General features: G+C 51.9%; 1 protein-coding gene across 1 annotated transcript in view; it reads right to left on the bottom strand.

The window, feature by feature from the left end:
- Window positions 1-3,854: 3,854 nt before the first annotated feature.
- Window positions 3,855-16,802, bottom strand: part of Efcab6 (EF-hand calcium binding domain 6) — a 176,569-nt gene continuing 163,621 nt past the window's right edge. Inside the window, exons 26-31 of the mRNA XM_055627242.1 lie at window positions 16,331-16,558; window positions 7,676-7,918; window positions 6,373-6,523; window positions 5,996-6,180; window positions 5,389-5,538; window positions 3,855-4,191 (exon numbers count right to left, since the gene is read on the bottom strand). Coding sequence (XP_055483217.1) covers window positions 4,069-4,191; window positions 5,389-5,538; window positions 5,996-6,180; window positions 6,373-6,523; window positions 7,676-7,918; window positions 16,331-16,558 — 1,080 coding nt within the window. The 3' untranslated portion in view covers window positions 3,855-4,068. The remainder of the gene's footprint in view (window positions 4,192-5,388; window positions 5,539-5,995; window positions 6,181-6,372; window positions 6,524-7,675; window positions 7,919-16,330; window positions 16,559-16,802) is intronic.

Genomic DNA, 16,802 nt, shown 5'->3' with positions numbered 1-16,802 from the left:
CAAGGTCAGGAGCATTCTCTCATGTTTTAGTTGTTTCACACACCTGTGCCTTCTGGGGTCCTTCTCCGGTGTGAGCTGTGCCCGAGGTTCATGTTTTACACACAGGCACTGCTCCTCTAGTCCACTGTGCTGGCTGGTTTTGCGTGTCAACTTGACACAAGCTACGGTCATTAGAGAGGAAAGAGCCCCAGCTGAGGAAATGCCTCCACGAGATACAGCTGTAAGGAATTTTCTCTATTAGTGATCAAGGGGGGAGGGCCCAGCCTATGGCGGGCAGGCAGTGCCATCCCCGGGCTGGTGGTCCTGGGTTCTACAAGAAAGAAGGCTGAGGAAGCCATGGCCTCCATAGCCTCTGCATCAGCTCCTGCCTCCCGGTTCCTGCCATGTTTGAGTTCTTGTCCTGACTTCCTTTGGCTATGAACAGCAATGTGAAAGTATAAGCTGAATATCCCGTTTCCTCCCCAACTTGCTGTTTTGGTCATGGGGTTTCATCACAGCAACAGAAACCCAAACTAAGGCACCTGCCGTCTTTGCCCATCAGAAATCAGATGGTTGCATCTGTGTGGTATGTTTCTGGGCTCCCATTTTGTTCCATCATCCTTTTACTGGCACTATATTCATAACTACCCTGCTTGGGCGAGCATCTTCAAGTCAGCTGATTCGAGCCCCCTCCCCCCATCTTGTCTTCTTTCTTCAGCTTTTGAGGGAGAATACTCTAGCTTCTCTTTATTTTCCACATGCAGTTTGGGGTTAGCTGGGAGCTGTCTGCCGAAACCACTCTCTGAGATCCTGGCTGCGAGTGGACAGACTGAACCAGGCCGGAGATGGCTCAGCCGTTAAGGTCACTGGCTGCTTTTGCAGAGGATCAGAGTTCGGTTCCTGGAACCTATGTATTGGGTGGCTCACAACCACCTGCAACCCAAGTACCAGAGGGTCTTGGTCTTCTCTTCTGGTCTTTGCAGGCGCCTGCACACACCTGGCACACAGACAGTAACCTAAATCTTAGGGGGAAAGCCCAATTGTGTCGATGCGTCCACAATCCTGAGTCTTCTAACGCAGAAGCACCGCACGCCCCCGCACTGATTTTGGTCTCCAGTTTGCCGCTGTGCAGGGGCCGCCCTTGGGGATGTTTAGGCTTAGGTCTGACCTGCTCCACTGGAAGGAGCTGTCATAAGTAGTACTGTTTTTAAACTTGCATTCCAGTTGTGCATGCCCGCCGGAGAGGCTAGTGACTTCCAGTGACCTGGTGCACACAGCCTAGTTCACTTTAGGAGCACTTGGCTCTCAGGAGTGTCCCGAGCAGACAAGCATGCCGGTCAACCCAGAAGTCCTTGTTAAGTTTCCTCGCTGCTCCTGACTGTGTGCCTGCATGTGTAATATGCACACACCGAGTGCACACACGTACCTGTGTGTGTGTGTGCGCGTGTGCGTGTGCGTAGACCAGAGATCGACCTTGGGTCGATCATGGTTTTTGAGGCAGGGTTTCCACTGACCCTGAAGCTCACCAAGCTGGCTAGGCTACCTGTCTGTTGCGCCTCGGGGCTTTGGCTGTCTCCATGTTCCCAGCACTGAGATCCCAAGCACCTGCTAAAGGTGGAGTGGGGAGCCCACACTCAGGTTCCCAGGCCTGTGTACTCGTCACTTCCCTGGCAGCAGGCTCTCCCCTCTCCGATATCATCATGCTTGATTCCATTTTGAACTCCGCTGCCCCCCTTTTTTTTTTTTTTGACTTTTTATATCATTTTTCTAGCATGTTCAGCCGGTTGCTTTACAGATTGCAGGTATATCTTAGAGCACCCTTGCCTGGCTTCGGGTAAGGCACCTGGTCACATGCTGTACCAGACCCTCACATTCTCTGTGAGACTGCTGTCCTGTTGGTGTGGTCAGAACAGCATGGCTGCAGATTCTGAGAAGTTACCTTTGAGGACAACAGAAAGCCCAGCGTTGTTTCTTGTACTTTCAGTTATTTTATTTCTGATGCCCTTTACTTCCTTGAGCCTCCTGTGTTAGAAAAACATCCGCCATGGACTATGTTGTTGTCAAGACAGGGTCTGGATAGCCCTGGCTGGCCTTGAATTAATGATTTTCCTACCTCTGTCTCCCGAGGGCTGGGAGTACAGGTGTGTGTGTGTGTGTGTGTGTCTGTTTTGTGTGTATGGTGCATGTATTTCTGTGTGCACATGTGCATGCAGAGGTCAGAGGTCAATGTCGGGTGTCTTTCTCTATTACTCTCTGTCTTTATCTTTTTGAGGGTCTCTCACTGAACTTGAACTCGCTGGTTAACCAGCCTGTCTGTCTCCCCAGGGTTAGGATTGCAGTACCAGTATGGCTAGGTTTCATGAGTGTGCTGGGAGCCTGTGCAGCCAGCTGAGCCATGGCCCTGGCTCCTCCCCTTTTGTGTGTCTAGAAGGCTGCATCCCCTGCTTTGGTAGGGTCTTTTGTGTGCTATGGTATGCTGGCCTCATCTTTGGCCATAGTGGTTTCTGGGGAGAGAGGTGTTTGGGTTTTCACTCTGGCCCTTTGCAGGGAGTGGGCCCCTTCCTCCCTTGGCTGACTCCACAGCTGTGTCTTGTAGGATGTGCCTGGGTGAATTCCCACCTGGACCCAAACGCTCCTTCTCTGGCTTCTCTTGCCCCTTAGTTCCTGCCCTAAAGCTCCCAGGCCCCTGCCATTTACAGAGCTCTTCTCTCTGTCTCTATCCACATACTGCCGAGATGCAGTCATTCTTTGTTTCAATTATTTGCCAACAAGTCCATCCTTGTCACTGTGGTTTGCATTTCCAGCATCTTCCTTGATCCCTTGGTTTTGCTCTCTGCTGGAGTTTCTTGTGTAGTCATGTTTACCGCCTTCCCTTTCCATTATCATTTAGAACAGGCACATCTGCTGCTTCAACCTCTGACAGTTTCCAGAATTCATGCTGCATCTGAGCCTGCCGCTTGTCTCTGCAAAACATGGTTTCTGGAGCATCAGGTGATATTCTTGCTGAAAGCTGGGCATGTGTGCCAAAAGGGTGTCCACTCTGTGCAGGGATAGGGAGTGAATATTCTGGGATTTTGTTGCCATCCTCTTATCCTCTCAGCTCCTGAACAGTGGCAGACAGAGTGTCTCAGCCACGGGAGTTGGTTTTGTGTTCTCAGGCGGAAGTGGCAGAAGCAGCAGCAGGTTCTGAGTTCAAGGTTGTGTGAGAGCCAGTGTGGGGAAGAGGAAGGCTGAGGTGCAGGATGGGAGGAATGCCAGGGTTTAGACACATGTGTGGGACCCACAAAGCCCCTCGCCCCCTCCTCCACACTGTGGATTTCAATAGGTTATTTTAAAAATATGCAGGGACCTTTTTGGTTTCTGGGGTTGGAATGGCACTTACCAGATCTAAGAGCGCAGAGTCTCTCGGTCTATGTCGGTGACGGGCTGCAGTGAAACCTAAGTTACCTAAGTGTCTACTCGGCATCCCACTGGCAGTGCCTGGAGCTAGAGGTGTGGCCACGTTCTGAAAGCACATCTCCCTGTGCCAAGAAGTCCCTGGACCCAAGCTACCACCCAACTCGCAGCTTTGCTTTCTTCCAGAGAAGGATCCAGAGGCCATACCTGGCCAGACTGGAGACCTCTACTAGGTGTGGGTGCAAAGCAGGTCCCCGTTCTCACCCTACCAGCTGGACTTTGCTGCCCAGTGCCCCTGTGAAAAGGGGAAGGATGGGGGGTGCACCCCGTGTGAGGCACCTCCCCAGAGGTCCTGGGAGAATTTCCAAGCAGCTGACCTTAGAGCCTGGAAGGAGTGTGGGACTCTGCAGAAGAGGGCGGGGACAAGGACGCTGTCCTATACTGCTGTGTAAACACCATAACCAACACCAGTTTGGGGAGGAAAGGATTTATTTCATCTTACAGCTCTTAGGTCACACTCTGTCACGGAGGAAAGGCAGGAGCTGAGGCAGAGGCCATGGAGGAGTGCTGCTTACTACCTTGCTCCCTATGGCTTGCTCAGCTTCCTTTCTTGTGTGATTTAGGACCTCCTGCCCAGGGATGGCGTGCCCACACTGCGCTCCGTCCGTCCCCGGTGCAGCCGCACCTGGCTGCCTACTGCAGGAAGGCGCGCAGGAAGTCGTTGTAGGAAATCTTGGAGGACAGTGACTTGTCATAGTACTCAAGCACGTGGAAGAATTCCTCCTCCGACAGGTTGATGCTGTATTGCCGCAGTACCTGGGGGCCAGGGGGCGATTAGGGGTAGTAGGGGCTGCTGCCCAGCTCCCTCCTCCTTCATCCGTAGGCTTAGGGCATGGAGGAGCCCTGGCTGAGGATGCCAGGTGCCACTGTCAGCCCTTTCCTCAGTGGAAGAACCCAGGACACCTCTGAAGGGAAGGAATACGCCTTTTTCTTAATATCTGGGATGAGGTATGGGGGCTCCAGGAACCACCTTGGACACTGAGGTAGGGGAGGAAGCTGGATGTGGAGAGTGGCAGGTCAAAACTGGACCCCTGACCTGTGTGCCAGCTCTGGAAGTCCCCCACCTCTAGATTTCACATGGGAAGAAAGACTTCCTCCTGAAGCTATTGCCTTGTCCACCCTTACAGCCCAGACAAATCCTGCCAGAGGTCCCTGATAGTGTGTAGAAATTAGCTTACAGGTTTGTCCTCTGTGGCTTATGTTATCGTTCATTTCTAAGAAGAGGCTATAAGATGGCCAAAAGACCCCAGGGCCCCCTGAATTGAGGGCAGCTGGTGGACACTGGGCCCAATGGGAGGAAAAGAGAAGAGGGAACTGAGCCCTCTCTCACACCCATCTGTCCCTCGCCTCCGGTTCTTATCTTACCGCCCTCTCTGCTGGCCTCACCCTGGGTCCCTGGGAAGGGGAAGAGAACCCTCTCTCATTCCCTCCCATCCTGGGTGGACTAAGGCAGACTCCTTAGCTGGGAGGGCCCCAGGGTGCCTGGGAAGCTGGAACTGGGTATGAGTTGGGCTGGGGGTGGCAGGCTTGCAGGTCCATGGCGCCCACGATTTGCTGGAGCCAAATGGTACCATGCTGCTGTGCACTGGGGGGTGGCACGGGGCTCCCTGCGTGGGAGGCCTGCCTCACATACACACCGTTGGGCTGTCTCAACTGTCCCAGGACCTTGAAGGGACAGAGGAGCAGGTCTCACTCAGGTCTAGACCGGGGCCTAGCGAGAGCAGTAGTGCAGTCTCAAAGGAAAACAAAGGTACCTGTTCTCTCTGTCTGTCTTCTCTGGCCCTGGAAGTCTCCAGAAACCTTTAGGGGGGAGCAGCTAGAGTCTGAAAGTAAGGGGCAAGCAGGCCATGGTCTGGACCTTCATGGGCACGTGCAGACACCCTTTGGAGCTTTCCACTGGCCTTTCACTCGTGCTAAGTCCTCCAGGTCCATAGCCGCAGAGGGCAGTCTCACCTTCCTGAAGTCAGCCACACTCAGGAGCCCTGTTCCGTTCTCGTCATAGGCCTTGAAGGTACGCCGCATGGGCCTCCAGCAGTGAACAATCTTGGGCTGGATCCTCAGTAAGGCCGAGTAAAAGGAAGGTGTCTCCATACCAGCTTCTTTCTAAAAGATGATGAGATAGCTTGGGAACCGGGGTGGAGACACCTTGCCTGCCACCCCCTCAGCCGGCTCTGCTCTGCCTCTCTGTAATGAGGGCTGTTCAGCTCTACCAGCTCAGGGAGGCCGAGCTCCCACGACCTGAGGTGAGGGGAGCTGCTTCCTCTCTCTGGTTTTCAGATAGAAACCTTGAGGCTGAGGGAGGGGGACATGGTTCCAGCTCCGGTCCAGCCACAGCGGGTCCCATTTGCAAGAACAGGGCTGTGCGGACACTTAGGCCAATTCCAGACTCGGTCAGAAGTCAGACAAGGACTAGGCCTTCTAGCGATGGGTTCTAGCGAGGAAGAAGAAAAGCCACAGGGTGCAACGGCACATGGTGATGACGAGCCTCACAGGTCCACCTGTGCTGCCAAGTGAAGGGGGGGGGGTTCAGGTCCCCGTGTTCTTCCGACGACCCACCTACCATCTTGTCTGCGTTCTGGATCCTCATCCTTCGCATCAGCGAGGTCTCCTTGGCCTTCAGCAGGAGGACACAGCTCTGGATGAAGTTGCAGTAGGCGAACTTGCCGTTGTTCTTCAGGTCATACTTGACGATGAGCTGCTGGCTCTCCTCCTTGCTGATGTCCAGCTTGAACTTCTCCACGAGGGCTGGGGACAGGAGCAGCCCGCACGGTGGTTGGTGGGGAGTCATACATTCTCGCCCTCACTTTGCTACCTCTAGCTTGACCCGTGGAAGCCCGCAGGTTCCCCCCCCCGCCCTACTCCCCCCCCCCACTCTGTCTCTCCCAGAAGGGCTGACAGGGTGATGCATGTCTCCCCAGGGGCAGGGGTCAAACGGACCCAGGAACTCTGCCGAAGTGATGCTCCCCTGCTTGTCCGTGTCCTTCTCCTTGCACTCCTTCAGGAGCTCTCGCCAGCAGCCCTGGATCTGCTTGCGGAGCTTACTCTCGATGGGCTCGCAGTTCTGGAGGGATGGGGTGCTCACGGGGGTCTGTGGGGAGGGAAGGGGGGGCCTTCTTTCAACCGGGGGTCTCATGGGAGGGCAGTTGTGGGAACCAGAGAGAGGACTCGTGATCTGAAGGTAGCAGGAAAGGGGATAACCTCTGCTTCCACCACTGGGCCATCTCAGACTAACTCCTAATAATCTGCTTTGGAGATAAATATATAGACATGTTTTAGAGGACAGCCCTTCTCCTCGGCCTTCCTATCTTCTGGGGACTCCCTGTACTCCCCCTTAGCTTGGGGTCCCTTCCACCCTCAAGCCCAGCCGTGTCAGTTGGAGCCTTTCCTGGGGTGACTCCTTAATGCTGCATGCATTTCCCCAGGTTCCCTGTTTACAGCCTCTGGGTGCTGCTGCGGGCCACCTCTCTGTCCAGATCTCAACTGACTGGCGGCCCAATTCCCTCACAGCATGGGGTGACCAGCAGGTGGCTAGCCTGAAGGTGCTCCTGACCCATTCTATACCACCACTGACTTCCCTGAAGGCCAGTCACTGTCACCCTGAGATCCTATAACATCATCACTCCTCCCCTGCTCCCCAGGGGGGGCCTCTGTCCATTCCACTCTGTAGGAAACACCGCAGCAGGACAAGGCTGCATGTATGAGCAGAGAGGCACCGGGTCTGGGGCCATCCCCCTCCCGGCATATGGTGGAAGCATGCAGCAGCTGCCTTGTGGGCATGCACAGTATGCTCTCAGTGGCTCTTCCCTGGAGGTGCTGTCATGCTGTTCAAGGGCAAAGGAGCCTCCTTTTGGCAAGCTTGGGATGACTCAGCCTATGGCTCAGGCTCTGTGTCAAACTGAGGACTGAGGCCTGGGAAGACACCCTAGGCCTCTTGTGGCTCAGATGTAAAATGGGAATACATTCATTCAGAGTATGGAACCCAAGGCCAGGAGACTGGCCCTGTCAGAGCCAGGCCCACGGATGCTGTGTCCTACCTCTGTCTCGTCCTCCTTCCCTTCTGGCTCCTCCTAGGTTCCCTTCTCCATCCTATCCCTCTACCACCCTTCCTTGGGACCTTTCTGTAGACCCACGAACCCCAGTTTGTCGATCACCTGCAGCCTATCGGGAGAAAGCCTGGGCCCTGTGTGTGCCTGGACTCGCCTGCAGGTGACAGGGGATGCTTGTCAGGCTGGGAACTCACACAGGCGTGACTCCAGGACTTGGAGCCGGCTCTGACGTCCCGACAAGGAGAGCTGAGGGTGGATCTCACTGCCTGGAGGACGTCAAGGGTGCTGCTGCCCTTCTGGGCTGCGGTTGAGTCTCCGGAGTCTCCTGCCCCCATGGGGGGCGAGGGTACCCTCTCCGTGCTGAACCTGCTGAGGAAGTCCTGGTACTTGAGCCTCCCCTTGGCGTTGATGGGCATCTCGCTCCACAGCCTGTCAAACTAACAGCAGCAAGTCAGTCCCGGGGGAGCTGGAGCCCAGCCGGAGCCTCTTGGGAGGCCTGGAGAAGTGGGGTCAAAGGTGACAGGAGGTGACTGCAGACCAGGGTTCATGTCAATTTAAAATAAAAAAAAAAAAAAGAAAAAAATTCCATTTGGTCTCTGCAGGATAGAAGCCTCTGGAAGACTTAAAAAAAAAAAAAAAAAAAAAGGCAAGACAAGAGGATTATTCATGACTTCCGCAGGACATTTTTTAATTGAATTGGGTCCTCAGTGAGCAGTTTAAGGCCATTAAATCTTGTGATTAGTCACAGTGACCGAGCTGTGGTGCATAAAAACATTTTAGGGGAAAATGCAAATCAAACCAGGGCCCACATGGGTCCCAGGGAAGCCACAGGCCTCATTTCTCAGCCTTCCCTGCACACCTGAGTCTCGGGCCTCACAGGTACCACCAGCCTAGCCGCTGCCTGGGCATCCATGATTTATTTCGCTCCAAAGGTAAGAACTGCCCTTCTTGCGAGATGGAAAGGAAGCATTTGGAAAACCGGGGAGAGATTTATGGCTTTGCATGGTGCCTGGTCTGACACCACAGCCCCTTATGGAAACTACGCACGGCACGGGACCAAGTGACAGGAGGCCTTTGATGATTACAGTGCTTTTGGGGAGCCAAGAAGAAGGGCCCTTGGGCCCCCCACACCTGACTTCTTGAAAAAGCCTCCAGCTAACAGAGCCTGGCTGTCAGCCTCCAGAGGGCCAGCGTCCAAGAGGCTGAGGTGGGGGACAGTTTCCTGCTCCCTCTGCAGCCTAGAGGTCACCAGAGACTTAGTTTGCTCCTGGGTCTCCCCTGAGGTTTTTCCATAGCAAATGACTTAAAGTGACCAAGACCCCAAATGCTTGCCAGCTGCCACACCAGGCTACCCTTGGGGTCAGAAATGTAGGTGCCTCTCTGGACCTGGCATCCTCAGGCAGGCAACTACTATGCATGGGATTTACTGATGGGCGTGCATACCAAGTGTATTTCCAGAGGTTGGTGTCTGGATCAGAGAGGATTGCAAGCCATAGAAAAAATTAAAAACAACCCGGGATGGGTTAAATTAAAGACTCCTCACAGCTGATGAGCTTGGAGGTGGACTAGCTCAAGGCTTTTCCAGCTCCAGCCAGCAGAGACCCCTCAGGGAGTCTGCTAAGCCTGGCCCACGGAGTTCTAATTCGACTTCAGAACCTACAGGAAGATTGAAATAGAGACTACTGAAAATGTACAAGAGTCTTCCAAAAGTGGTGACGTGGGCCAACTCACATCCCGGAGGCTCAAAAGTCCCTAGTGTTCCACCAAGCAGCCTCTGCTTCACTTCAGACTAGCCCTGGTCTCCACACCCAGCCTGCATCTTTTAGAAACTGTCTCACAGTGTCCATCCTTCTAACCACCACGCAGACATAGCCTCATCTGCCAGCTGGGACGATCACCCTCCTGAGCCACTTGGCCTCCCTTGTGCCCCCCTCCTACCTAGTCCCAGCTCTTCCATGGAAGGGATACTCTATCTCAAAACCTACAACCCCAAACTCCCTGTGAACCCAGCTCCTCCCTGAGGATGATGGGAGTGTCTCTGGACTCCCACAGCTCCCGTGTCAGATGCAGAGCTGGTCTGGGCCTCCTCTGTTTGCCTCTCAGCATGGATACCATGTCTTGCAGGCTCTGTTTTTTTCCTCATTGTGACTTCCATAGCCATCTTTGGCCAAGGCATTCCTGAACACAAGCGGCAAGTCCCTGTAAACCCTGACTCTCTTCTTAGTGAGGTTTCTATTGTTGTGATAAAGCACCATGTCCACTCTTCATTGTTGGACTTCTGTTAGCCACTCAGAGGCCACTTCTAAAGGCAAAGGCAATATGGCTGCCTGATGACCCTGGAATCAAATCGTCAAACACTCTTTGCCAATCCTGTTTCCATATTCTCCTTGAAGCCATCTGCATGCTCATCTCTCCTCTGCTGTGATCCTCACCTAACTCTCAGGTGTTCATCCCCACCTCTCCCTGCACTGAGCTCTCCCGGCAACGCTGACTTCATGACTAAATGCAACATCATAACAGCTCCCAAGTAAACTCAGCCTAACAATGGCTTTCAACAAACAAAATCACCACACAGATGAAGGAGCGAGTTACCATGGACAAGCCAAGGTTGACTCTGCCTTCAGAATCAGAACTGTTAGTGACCACACCTTGTTAAAATCAGGCATTAGAGTTAGCAACGAGGAAGACGAGATTGACAGACAAGGAAAATAAAGTTCCTTGAAATGAAAAATGCAATCATTGAAAAAAATTTGAAACAATCAATGTATAGATTAGTAACAGAGTCGATACAGCCAATGAGCGTTGAGCAGAATGGAGGTGGACTGGTGAAGGTCTGTAACTCTAGCAGCAGAGCTATCTGGAAAGTCCACTGAGCCGCCAACAGAGTTCTGACTGTGCAGCTGTGTCTCAGAGCACCAACATGCAACCAACAGGAGCCAGAAGATGGCTGCATGAAAAACTGTGAATTAGCAGTCATTTCATCTTTTAAAAATTCACAATTTTATCCATAGAATTACCTTGTAAAATGGCAAAATAAAGACTTTTTTTTAAATATAAAATAGAATTTACTATTTACAGATTACAATCCAAGGCTATACTTCATAGGAAAAAAAATGAGAAGAAAGGCATCAGCAGGAATAGGTAAGAAAGCAATGCTGAACAAACACCAATGGAATCAGTGAACCATTGGGGTTTAATTTATAGGGAAAAATCACAAGAGAAAGATAAAATACTAATAACATGAAATCCAAGGAGACCACTGAATCACAGCAACTCAGTATCCAAGTAAACCAGAGAACAAGGGAACCTGGTTTAAAAAATGGTAAAACTTAAGGGTAGTAGCTAGTTACTAGCTAAGAAGGTATGTAGCTTTGACAAATGTGTTTTTAAAAGTTCAATCCAAATTATGTGAAGAAAGCACATTTTTTTCAAACAATATAAAGGAAATGAGCTTAATACTGATAACAAAAGGCTTAATACTGATAATAGAAATAAATGGAGACAAGAGTAACAACAATAAATGTAAATGTGCCAAACACCCAATGTAAAAAGGCAGGGATCACTAGAGAGAATTTTAAGAATCCATTTATATGTTATTCATAAAGCCCGCACACAATACAGAACTATCAGGTGTGTCAAAGATTTGAAGAAATTTAAATATACCCAAGCAGACTCTAAATGAAAGAGAGGCGCAGGTCATGCTACTATCACATTAAATAGACTTTAAGATTAAAAGCTATTTTCTTAGAACTTGATACATCTAACACTGAGTTGTATCTCAGCTATTGATGGGCCAAGCTAACTGAGAGGATAGACATTCTGAGCCTAGACATAACAGCTGGTTTCAATGAGCAGGTGTAGAACGCTTCATAATGCTCCATTCAAAAAATACCATCTAGCTACAAATGATACATTTATAAAGAATGACCACACATCCAATCTCAGATAATTCTAATAACTGATAAGATCCAGTACCATTCTCTAATTAAAATCATGTTCATTTATAAGTTAATAACTCTTTAAAAACACATTCATTCAGGAACAAAAAAACACCCGTATTTCTAAATCAAAGGACCCAACATGGGAATAAGAGACTAGGAGCTCCATTATAATTTTACAACTCTGTATCAAAATTTGGATGCAGCTAAAGTAGTAATTAGGCAGAAATGTACAGTTTTAAGTGCCTATTATGAAAGGAAGAGCAGCTGAAATTCAAAGCCTGCATCCAACCTTTGCCAAAGCAGAGGGAACAAGAGAGAGCAGCAATACAGCAGGAAGCCCAGAGCGCTGAAAGCTGAACCTCAAAAAAGACTAAGAGCACACACAGGGCTGCAGTATGAAGCTGGGGGTGGGGTACACCATGTGTGGTCCAGCTGTGCGGTACACACAGCAAGAACTAAAACAGAGGACATGGATGCTCTGGTGAGCCAGTGTATGCCAACCGGAGAACTGAGTGGACAAATCCCTGTAAAAATCTAAGCCACCAAGATGGATGAGCCTGAGTAGCCCTGTAACCATCAGAGAAACACATAGGAACAACTTAAAAACTCCCCTTGTGGAAAACTCTGGGCCCTGGAAGGCTTATGGGCATTTTACTTGGCTTTCAAGAAGCTAGTGGCTCAGTTCTGTCCACACCCCTCTAACCAAAACAGTGCACAGTCCAAGACTCCACTTACACGGCTGGTGTACTCTTGATTCAAAGAAGACACAGACAACACAAAGTACAGACAATTTGTGTCAATGTGTTAGTCGCCAAAATAACCTGCCATGTAATCCAGCATCCCAGAACCCCTTAGAGACAGAGAAGGGGGGAAGAGGGAGAATAAGGGAGGGAGACAGAATGCACACGGTTGTATGTGCGCATGTGGGAAAGTCCACTAAGGCCAGAGGAGGGCACTGGATTCTCTGAAACTGACATTACAGGCAGTTGTGAGCCAACGTATGGGTCAGAACCCAACCCAGGTCCTCTGCAAGAACAGCCAGTATTCCTACCCACTAACCACTGAGCCATCTCTCTAACCGTGGAAACACTTTCAACATACCCTGACCAAACTGTGCTTACAACAATGAAGGAGTCTGGTAAATGAAATTTTGCCTCCTGGCCTTGGCAGATATGGGTCTGAGATGTTCTGTTCCTGAGAACTGGATAGCAAGCTCCGTGCAACCCTGGGAACCAGAGAGCAAACTTTGTGTAACCTTGAGTGAATCCTCGGACGCCTTGGCAGGTGACGCAAATGCTGTTATCGCGAAAAGATTTACTCATGATTCTTCGCTTTATAAGTGTTGTTTGTATGCTCAGCAAACTGGGACACCTCGATCAGAAACCTGTCTTGGTCCTCATTCTTCACGTCTCTGCCCCTATCATCCCCACTCTCTCTTTCAGGTAGACCCTTGTTTGACTACACGAGGGTTGGGTCACAAGAAGAGTATACATTTGCTTTACTATCATAGAGCTTATCAGCATATAACTCACTGAATCGAGAAACTGAGTAAGAAAAACTAGATGCCTATCTTGATACAACCAGTATTCATCCATGGTTGTTGGGCTTTAGAAAAACAGGCAGAGAGCGGTTGACCGAGAGCTCCTGGCATTTGCTATATGAATATCTCTAGAGAAAACACGTTTAGGACTGCGGGATCTAGGTATTGCTACAAAACAAGAAAAAGAAACAACAGGCCTATAGGTTGAAAAGACAGCTGCTGCTGCTCAGAACTGGCCTGAGGTATCCACCATGGCCGACAAGTTATACCAATGACTGCCTTTAACAAAGTAGTTACGGCAAGAGCTAACAAAATTTAACTGAAGGCGTGAAGTTACAAGTATTTTCTTAAAATGGAACCAAACAGATGTTAAAGACACGGAAGATCCAAACAGTAACAACAACAGTGCAGAATGAAAGCGATGGGGACGTCTACAGGAAGGGGGGGAGACTGGCCAGCAGACAGGAGCCTCCCCCAGCCCTTTGGAGACAGGGACTCAGGAAGCTGCTGCTTCAGCACTGGTCTCACAGGACTTCCAGGGGAGCCAGTGTGATGGCGCTGAAACGCAGAGAGCTCTGAAAACTTCGGGAGAGGATCAGCTGATGTTCCTGGAACCTTGGGCAGAGTGGGGAAGGCTTAACCGCAGCCCAGACTGGAGCCAAAACTGAGCTGTGCAAGCAGGATCCACCCAACTTCAGCGGCATTGTGTTGGAAAGGGCGCGCGCGCGCGCGCGCGCACACACACACACACACACACACACACACACACACACACACACACACACGGTTCACATCCAGCACCTCTCCAGCTTCTCCCCATCTTCACTGTGGCTGCTTGGTCTTGTCTTCTGGTCCTTCCTGCCTCCCTGACTTCTCAACCTCTGTTTTCCCCAAGCCCCGCTGCCCCTGGCACCCTCAGCCTGCGCCTTAGGTTCTTAGCCGTCTACTATCTCTTGCCCACTCTCACCTTTCCCGGCCTCCAGCCTCGTACACCTGCCTCTGCAGCATCATGTGAACAGCCCACCTTGGAGCTCACTGTTCTGTCTGCCCAACACCAACTCCCAGCTCTGCCGCCACTCACAGCGCACGCAGCCACTCTCACAGTGAGCACTGGGGCATCGTGTGGGATTCAGCTCTGATCCTCTCAGCCCCTCTCCTTGCCCCCTCTGCCATTGGTCCACCATGTTCCCCGCCCTTCATCCCTCTACACCTCCACACAGCAGCCAGGGTGCCACTGTTTGAAGCCAACAATCAGGCCAAGTGACAATGCAGATCCCTAGGGACAGGGTGCGGCTGCTTTGTCATCAGGTTTGCTCCTGGTTTGGGCCCCCTCTACCCCCCATCTGTACTGCTCTCAGTTTCTGTGGGCCTGTGTCCTCACTGTCAGCCCCCCCCCCCCCCCCCCCCCCCCCCCGGTTCTGCGGGCCCCCCCCCCCCCCCCCCCCCCCCCCCCCCCCCAGGGACCGGCCATGGTCTCTCGCTCCCACAGGCTCCTCCCTAACAGGCTCCTCCCTAACTCCTCCCGCACTTCTTCCTGAGTACCATTTCACTGGCCTCTAATGTCCCTCCCTCTGCTGTGGTGATTAGTCTGGACTGTCAGCTTGGCAGCGTCAGGTGGGAGATGACCCTCCACCCACAGCTGTGTGAAGTGTTCTGGGTTAGATTAAATAAGGTGGGAAGACACCCCTTAAATGCGAGCAGGACCATTCGATGGGCTGGGATCCTGGGTTGAATAAAAGGTAGGTAGTGACCAGCAGTCACCTTGCCCCGCTTCCTGGCTGTGCACATGTGGCCAGCTGCCTCAAGCTTTTGCTGCCATGCCTCCTCCGACCCCACCCCTGCCCCAAGACAGACTGTACCTTCAAACTGTGAGACAAAAGAAACCTGTCTTTCCCCAAGTTGCTTTTGCCAAGTGTTCTGTCACAGCAACAGGGGAAACCCCGTCTTTTTACAGCAGCCCAGGACCACCACCCTCGCATGGGTGGGCTGCTGCCTCTGTGCATTTGCTACACATCCAGACTGGTGACTCGGTACCCAGAAACCTGCTCGGGACAAAGCTGATGTCAGGGGACCAGGGGCATGGGAACTGGGAGGATGACGGGGGCTGGAAGGGCCAGGTGGGGCTGGGAAAGGCCTCCTGCTTAGAATCTGGAAGGGGGAGTAGGCACTGAGAGATGCAAGGGTCATGTCCTGGCAGAGGCAGAGAGGGCCGCTGGCTAGGAGAGAAGGGTACCAGGGGGTCCCAGGGGGTCCCAGGGAGCATGTGGGAAAACACACAGAGATGCCAACTGACTTTTCTGAGTGGCACAGCTGGACAGGCACAGAAGCCCGAGTTGTTTTATTATCTATAAGCACCTTTCTCACTTGCTCGGGGGGTGGGGGTGGGGTGGGGGGGGTGGGGTCGGGTCGGGTCTGTTTTGTGAGGAGAATAGCAAACAACATGTCGAGAGGTCGTCCTTTCTGACGTGGCTAAATGCTCCCTAGCACCACATGTGGCCTGCCCATAAGGAGGGGCTGTGGCCTGTTGCCTGAAGCAACAGCCAGGCAGACCTAACTCTGACGGTGGCTAGCTAGCAACACATTTCACGCAGAGCCCTGATAAGCCATCGGCTCAAGCTCAGCACTGGAAGCTGCTATCTCCCTCTGGAGGGTTGGTTGTACCTACAGGTGTCCGCTCACAGAGCTCTGGAAGTCAGGGGAGCCGGATTCCTCTGTGTGTGAGATAAGGTTTTACCATGGAGGTGAGCCAGGTCATGGAGACGAGGTGGCAGCTAGGTGGTACTTAGTACCCTGGCACCATCAACATGCTTGGCACAGCATGCTGCCCCAGGGTGAAACAGAGAGAGAGGAGGTGGTGTCAATCATCCCAGCACCGGGTGGTCACAGGAGAAGCTGGAGACTGGGAGCTCAGGCGGATCTTAACAGCAAAAGGGACACGAGGCTCACCCTGGCTGAAATGTTCACAGCTGTTATAGCAACAGGGGCTCTTTTGTGAGTTTCAGTATGATTTACAACAAACCAAGACCTTAGCAGGGCATGGTAGCTCATGCAGGTGCTCCCAGCAATGGGGAGGCAGAAGCAGGAAGATTTAGGTCAGTCTGGTCTACAAAGCAAGTTCCAGGTTATAAGGGTTATATAGGGAGAGCTTATTGATGAGGAAGAAGAGTGGGGAAGAGGAGAAGGAAAAGGGGGTGGGGCAGGGGGAGAGAAAGGGAAGGGAGAAAAACGGGAGGAGATGGTGGAAGAGTGGGAAGGGAAGGGGAGAAGAGAAAGAGGAGAAAAGAGGGAGGAAGAGGAGGAAATAAAAAATACGCAGTGGAGAACAGCCTACTCCAATGGCCGCTTGCGGTGAGTGGCCATGCTCTTACCTGTTCATCCGTCAGGATTTGTATGTGGTGGGTGCAGATGGATCGGAACTCATCTCTGGAGACTGTGTTGTTTTTCATGGTGTCGAAGTTTTCAAACTCCTGGACAATGGCGTGGTAATGGGAAGTCACTGCCTTGTACACTCTTGCCAGGATGTCTTTGTTGGTCACTTCTTTGGGAGAGGTGGGGGCTGGAACCTTGGGCATGTTTTCTGCCCACTCATCAGCAGTCTGCAGAAGACAGAATGAATATTGATCCACTGAGTAAATGGTCGACGCCTCGTGTCTCCGGGTGCAGGGAGGCATAGCTTAATGGGAGAGAGAAGAACAGATGTGTCGTGGTTTCTAATGACAGGTCAGCCCAGCTGTGTTGAAGTCTGGGCCATGAAAGTGGTCCCCAGGGTGGCCCTCTGCCCTTGGAGAAGCCCCAGGGAGGGGGCACCATATACTCCTGCCTGTCCCCTCCTGATGGCTG

This window comes from Psammomys obesus, unplaced genomic scaffold (genome assembly GCF_907164565.1).
Source record: "Psammomys obesus unplaced genomic scaffold, mPsaObe1.curated_primary_1811, whole genome shotgun sequence".
NCBI classification, from domain to species: domain Eukaryota; kingdom Metazoa; phylum Chordata; class Mammalia; order Rodentia; family Muridae; genus Psammomys; species Psammomys obesus.
This window is presented reverse-complemented; position numbering and strand designations above follow the sequence as displayed.